This window comes from Rosa chinensis, chromosome 5, assembly GCF_002994745.2.
Source record: "Rosa chinensis cultivar Old Blush chromosome 5, RchiOBHm-V2, whole genome shotgun sequence".
Lineage (NCBI taxonomy): Eukaryota > Viridiplantae > Streptophyta > Magnoliopsida > Rosales > Rosaceae > Rosa > Rosa chinensis.
The window spans coordinates 24,726,256-24,733,423 of record NC_037092.1 but is presented as its reverse complement, the minus strand read 5'-3'; the positions used below and the strand labels follow the sequence as shown (position 1 = coordinate 24,733,423).

Below are 7,168 nucleotides of genomic sequence, written 5' to 3'. Positions count from 1 at the left end.
CAAAAAACCAACCCAGCCGTTGCCAAGCAACAATTAAATAATCTTAGCCATTCATTTAGAATATAATTGATTGCCAATTGTTCATTAGGGCAAGTTCACCGGGCATCCTATTGCCCGGGCACCACGTCAAAAGCAGCAGCTGCTGACCCAGAATGATCCTGTTCATGTTTCCACCGGAAAGAGGGCAAAACCACAGTGGGAGGCCCAGGTCATGAACTCGGGTAGGAGGCTGACTGAGGCCGTGACCCAGGATGCCAGCCTGGCCCAAAACAAAGCAGCTCGGGGAGACGCGCCTCGGGGGTGAGTGGAAGTCAGTTTCTTGTCTTCTAGCAGCGACAATTAAGGCAGGCGCGTTGCTTTCATTTTTTTGTTGTTTTGTGGATATGTGCGGCAACGTGGCATGTAGCCGTTGGTGAGCAGCTGCAGATTTGAATGCAACGGTCCACAGATCTGGACCGTTGCTTATGATTATGAAATGGATCTGACGGCTGGAGATTGCAGAGGTTAAAAAAAAAAACAATACCGTTAGATTACAACGGTAACAAAATAAAAATAACCAAAATTTCCTATAAATACCTCACCTCCTAATTTACCTCTCACACCAAAAAAATCATCTATCTTACTTCCTCAAATTTTTTTGCTCCTTCTCCTCATAGCTTTCATACTCTACAATTTTTTATTCGAATATGAGTGTACGAGGGAATACGATTGTCCAACCCGTAGGAGATCCAAGTATTGACGGGACACGTTGGCAGACTATTGAAGACATTCAATTGTGCAAGTCTTGGAGGGCTGTTAGCCAAGATCAGGCAAAGGGTACGGAACGAAGAAAAGATGATCTATGGTTAGAGGTACGCCAACACTATGCCGAACATTGGGATGGATATGTCCGATCATTGCAAGCTTTTCAAGGGAGGTGGAAAACCTTGAAAGTTGAACTCTATGCTTAGCATTGTGCGTTAAGGCAAGCGAAACTTTGGTACAAGAGTGGTGCGAATATAATTGATGAGGTATGAATTTGTAGTGTAACACAAATATTAATTTTTATTATTCTTTTAGTGTATATTAAAATTTAATTAGTTGATACATCTTACTTTAAATTATTAGTTGAAATATTTTGTTGATAATTATACTTTTAATTATTAGTTCATATATAAAAATTTAGTTGATAATTATACTTCAAATTAGTACTTCATAATCATACTTTAGACTTCATTATATTTAAATTATACATTATACTCACCTTATACTTAAATAGTTGATACATTGTACCTCGTTTATATTTGTACTAATAGATTTATACTTTTTTGTTTAAATTAAATAGCTACGTCAAGCACAAGATTTGTGGAGAGCTGCGATGACCAAATCGAAAGGAAAACAAAAAAAAGGTGATTTCATTAATTTAGAATGTTACGAGTTTGTTAAGGGGTTTCAACAATTTGAAGACATTCCAAACCATTCCTCTTCGGATGGAGGAACCTCCAGGGGAGAAACTGAACGGATGCACACACAACAATCCGCTCCTGATTCTCATGTCCAGTTGGACATAGATGCAGATGAGGTAAACGCCGATGCAACTCCAAATCCTTCGGTGAGGCCTCAAGGAAAGAAGGCTGCCAAAGAAGCTCTTCGGAAAGGAAAGAAAGCATCTAATGATTCTAGTCCTCTGACAGTCGCTGTGGAGACTATAGCAACCAACCAAACATCAATGATGTCTGCCAAGGAGAAACGTGATGAGGAATATGCTCGACATCTCCGTGACCAACAACAACGAGATTATATACGCTTGCAAATGGATATGCGAAACGAGGCATTCAAAATTCAAGAGAGGGAAGAGCGTATTATGGAGATGGACACAAGTAAGATGACGCCAACCAAAAAGAATTACTGGCAAAGAAAACAAAAAAAAATTGCAGAGAAAGAAGCTGAAGATGCAACCCGTGGATCTAACATCCCACAACCATCATTCCCCGGTGGGTATTATCCACAATCTCCTTTCTTCGGTGGCTATCCACAACCTCCTTATCCACAACCTCCTTTCCCCGGTGGCTATCCACAACCACCATTCCCCGGTGGGTATTATCCACAATCTCCTTTCCCCGGTGGCTTCCCACAACCACCATTCATCGGTGGTGTCCCTTCCCCATCTTTCTCTTCGGGTGAATCCACAAACCCCAACCATATGGATGACCCCATAAACACAAATTGGATTCCTAATGAAGATGAGGATTAGGAAAATTAGGGAGTTATCTATTTTAAATAATTGTATTGTTATGATTCCAATGCTTGGTTTTTTACTTATGTAATATTAGATTGATGAAATTAACATTTATTGGAATAATACCCTTACAAATGAAAAGCTAAATGAAACCACACAAACATAATTAAAAACATTTATTAGAGATGAGATGAGTTTAAATTGTCATTTAATCAGTGACAAACTGCGACTTGTCCAATCTATAGTGTTTTTTAACAGCCATATGCCGATCGCGTTTGGAGAGAATGATCCCTTTAAATTTTGATCTGGTTTTGATAAAAAAAAAAAAAAAATTTGATTGGGCTAGCTAAAGAGCTACCTTTGGCCCTCTTCTAAACCGTCTGGCCATTTTATGACCCTTTAACCATCTTCTTGGTTGTTGTTGGATATATATATATATATATACACACAGTCCGTCTCAGGTGCGGACATCCGTACAGTGCGGATGGTACGGATTTCCTGTTTTCGACTACTTTCCGGCCACATTTTCACATCTTAACCGTTCACCTTTTAGGTCATAATGTATAGATCACCTCTGCAAAATTTCAGCCAATTTGGTGATCGTTAAGGCATCCAAAACTGCAATTTACACGAACGGACCGAATCTGTCTAACCGGAACCGTTCGTATTTATAATGGTAAATTGCAGTTTTGGATGCCTTAACGATCACCAAATTGGTTGAAATATTGTAAAGGTGATCTATACACTAGGACCTAAAAACTGAACGGTTAAGATGTAAAAATGTGGCCGGAAAGTGGTCGAAAACAGGAAATCCGTACCGAAATTTCAGTACGGACATCCGCACCTGAGAAAATTCCTATATATATATATATATAAAAAGGCTACAATTTATGAAATGACCCTTGAACCCATCATTTGGAGATGGCCTAAGCTCCAAAAGTCAATCTAGTTAATTGACCATCAATTAATGCTAATATTGCAGCTACTGCAACAATAGATGACTGACTATCTGTTAAATCAATCTCTTTGTCATTGCCACAATGAGTTGTATAGCACTGGAGACTAGTCCTTTTGGTCTGGATTCACATTCATAGCAATAATTATTGATGAAGTTACGCAAATAAGCAAAAGGAGTGGTGATATCAAAATCAAAATATATCTTGGACCAATTTTTTTGACAATCTTTCTTCCATCTTAGCGGCTGCCAAGGAAAAATATGTCACTAATTAGATCGAAAAGCCCACGGTTTCCTATCATCAATGGATCGCTTTGAAAGAGAACCAATCATAGGATGTGATAGATAAATATGATGTTTGCAACCGAAAACCAAACTCTGCCATTGCATTGAAAAATCCAAGCTAGCTATAGAATCCATGCGTGGAGAAGGTGGTATAAAAATGACTAAAGAGTACAAAAGCTTTGGATCCAAAGCAATAACTCTATTTCTGAACCAATTAAGTTCTCAATGTATGCATCTATCTTCATTCTCAGAAACAGAAAATGGGTTGAAATCTATTGGACTGTTTAGGGTTATGTATACGATTTTTGGGCTAGTTATGTTAGAGGGTATCTTCACTAACACTGGGCAATTCCACATTCCACTAAATTACGAATGAATTTTATGGAATTATGTCTTATTAATTTCACCAATATCTCATTATATAATATACACATGCACGAACTGTAATTTAGTGTTCAAACTTATAAGCTCAAATTTTAATAAAACAAACATAATTAATAAGGACTCAAAATTCTCTTACTTTAAAAATATATAGAATCAAGTACCTCTATATAGTTAGTCATGCAATTCTTTGAGCTGACAATTTTTATGCGACATATAATTAGCATCCAAATGCATGTTCTTTATGTTTATTTTCTTTCGTTGGTTTAAAAGGAAGTGTTGATCTGAGAATGCAAGAATAAATTAAGTCATGACATTATGAGTTCAATTCAATGACAAAAAGAAATGGTTAACATCACGGCAGGGACAATGCCAACTAGAACAATCATAAGTAATCTGGCTAGGTCCATCAGTTCATGCATATATCCTAGTGGTTTGGTGCCTTGATGAAACCCACATGTGTTGAATTTGCAACTTTGGTCAAGGTCTTCAACTCATAAGCTATCAAACACCTTGACGTATCCCTGTTGTAAAAGTAGCCCAGACACTTGCAGTCGGAACTACACTTCTTACCACAGTCGACCTCCTTTGTAGCTGATCCTGTATTATACTTGCTCAAGAAATGATCTACACCTTCAACCTTGTAGTAGCGAAAGCTGTTTGCCTTGCATGAAGTTAGCTTCTCCGGCGCACAAGTCTTGCTCCAACCCGATAGTCCGTTAGACGTTGGGCAAGCAACGCACTGGTTGTCCTCGCAAACGCCCAAGCTCCCGCATCGCTCCGGCAACTGGCACTCGGTTTCAAAGTTTGAGTCCCTGTCGAAAAGAGTGAAGGTCTGCTCCCATGAATCTACCTGGCCGTAGTAAGTGTAAAGCTTGATGTTTCCATCAATTCCGAGCCTGAGGTATGTCAAGGTGCCATTGAATTTAGGTCTAGCTAGATAGAGATTGTTTCCACCCGAGGTCAATAAAGATAAGTCCCAAACAAAACCATCATCAGTGGCGCTGTTCAACGTCACATTATCCAAAGTTCCCTGCTGAATGTTAGTGAATTGAGAGTAGAGCAGTGACTTTTTGGAGATGCTGCTCTTGTAGTACAAAAGCAATCCCTTTGGCTCCAAGACCAGGCTGTAAGGACCATCTTTGTTTTCTTTCTCCGACGCCCGGCTCACAAGCTTGCTTACTCCGCTAGCTCGTAGAGATTGACCCACCAACAAAGTGTCGGTAGGGGAGTCAAAACTCTGCCAAACAAAGTTACCCCTTGCGTCATATAGGACCATGTTGCCGGTGGGAAGCAATGTGAAACCTACTACACCTTTGTTGCTAGTGTTGGTTTGCCACGCCACACGGCCATCGGCATTGGCCAAGACGAGGTTCCCGTCGGTCCCCAAAGAGAAAGTGGCATTTTCGCCAACAGGGTTTCCACGGTTGGCCTCCCAAACCCAACGCATGAGTGACTCCGAACGTGTCAAACCCATACGAAGAGCAAGAGTGAAGGCATTAGGGGTGGTGTTATAGAAACCAAGCTGAAAAGGGGAGCTGAAGACCTGAGGCAGCATACGGTAGTCTCCGAAATACTCGACAACATAAGGCCCGAATTCTCCCTCATTGATAAGCGTGAAAGTTTCATTTGCAGGAACTTGAGCTTGAGCAGTGAAAGCAAAGATGGAGAAAAGAAACAGGGAGAGCAATGGATTTGTAAATGTAGGGGAAGACATGTTGTAGCTTGGTTTAAGCTGTAGATTACTGCTTAGATAACCCTCTATTTATACTGATATCGAAGTCATTGGATCTGAATGCTCCCTATCATTTCTCCTTAACTTGGATGTGGATTTGGATTTGGATATTCTGTGGGATGGGCTTATTAAATATAATGTTAGTGTTGACATTAATGTACCGACTAATCTAGACGCCCGATTTGATCAAATCCCTTCACAGCTGCCCAATTATAGAAAGTCTTTATTGAACTGATATAATATTATTAATATATATATATATATATATATATATATATATATATTTCAGTCAAAAACTTCTTTACGATTAATGCCTATCTGTATAACGTGTATGGGTCGACAGCATTAAACATACTACTCTTCCCCATTACCCACTACGCCTGCAGGGCACTACATGCATGTGTACAGATACAAAGTTTGGTCATATATTAGGGCAAATTAACTCTATGGAGTCTAAAGTGTTGGAAATTTAGTCGATAGATGTTATTTTCGTCATCAGATTTCGTTTCCTACAAAATTCCATAAATACAATATTTTATTAGTAAATAAATATAATCACATTAATGCCATAATAAGCTGAAAATAGAAAATAAACACTTATCTTTTAGATTTGTGAGCTGCCACCCAATGATTACTTCAAAAAGAGTTTAAGGTTAAGGCGTGTGAACACTGCCCTTAAGAGTAGATTTCGCACCTCGGAGACAATGTCTCGGTGTAGCAGGTTTGTGGCGCCCTACCCTGCAGGGTACAACAACCGTTAATCCTTGTAAGCGTACACTCGCAAACTTGGATCCTAGAAATGCTTGATTTTTTCCTTTGGCATTATGGAAGAGCAAGAACAAGGAACACTCTAGAATATGTATGAACTCACTAGAGAAATGGCTATGGAGAGAAATATAGAAGATAATGAATTTTATTGTGTGTGTAAGAGCAAGAAGTGACATGCATATATAGTAGATGAAAATACTTAGAGATATGATGCAAATTTAATAAGATAATTATTGAAAAATTGTAACTCCCGTAACCATAATATGCTTTAATATTATGACCATAATGAATTAGTAACGTTTAGAATAAATGTATAGTAAATAATTTTTCAATGAATTGGGAGTTACACAAAGTATTTTGAAATACACAATCAAAATTTCCAACAATCCCCCACATATTTCAAAATACGGAAGCTGCTAACTGAACAAGGAAATTATAGAGTGCCAAAGGAAAATCAGAATCCAATGCTTCTAAACTGGTGTCTTTTGGAGTATGAACCAGCCATAGGATAAATAATTGTGATCCACACAAATTTGGTGAAAATTAAATTTTCTATGAACCAAAATTTCTTAATATGAATCAGAGAACTACCATCCACACTGAACTCTCGAAATCAAGCATTTTCCGCTGGTGGGCACGAATAGGCCATGCGCCCCTACCTGGATATTCATGAGTGCTCTAGAAGACTTGCCCAAGTTTCATAGGAAGCGGCTCAACTTCCACACTCATATAGGTAAGTCTATCAAGTGTGTACTGGAATCAAACACACCACCCATGTGTAAGGGCTATGGTACTTATTAAGAACAAAGTTTATCCTTATACGTTC

General features: G+C 38.8%; 1 protein-coding gene across 1 annotated transcript; it reads right to left on the bottom strand.

The window, feature by feature from the left end:
* Window positions 1-4,050: 4,050 nt before the first annotated feature.
* On the bottom strand, window positions 4,051-5,628 carry LOC112166539 (epidermis-specific secreted glycoprotein EP1). Its single transcript, XM_024303411.2, has one exon. The coding sequence runs from the start codon at window positions 5,554-5,556 to the stop codon at window positions 4,267-4,269; it is 1,290 nt and encodes a 429-aa protein (XP_024159179.1). The 5' UTR covers window positions 5,557-5,628; the 3' UTR covers window positions 4,051-4,266.
* Between the last annotated feature and the right edge of the window lie 1,540 nt (window positions 5,629-7,168).

Excerpts from the sequence above, each read along its gene's own strand:
- LOC112166539 (XM_024303411.2), bottom strand. The coding sequence starts at position 5,556 with ATGTCTTCCCCTACATTTACAAATCCATTGCTCTCCCTGTTTCTTTTC.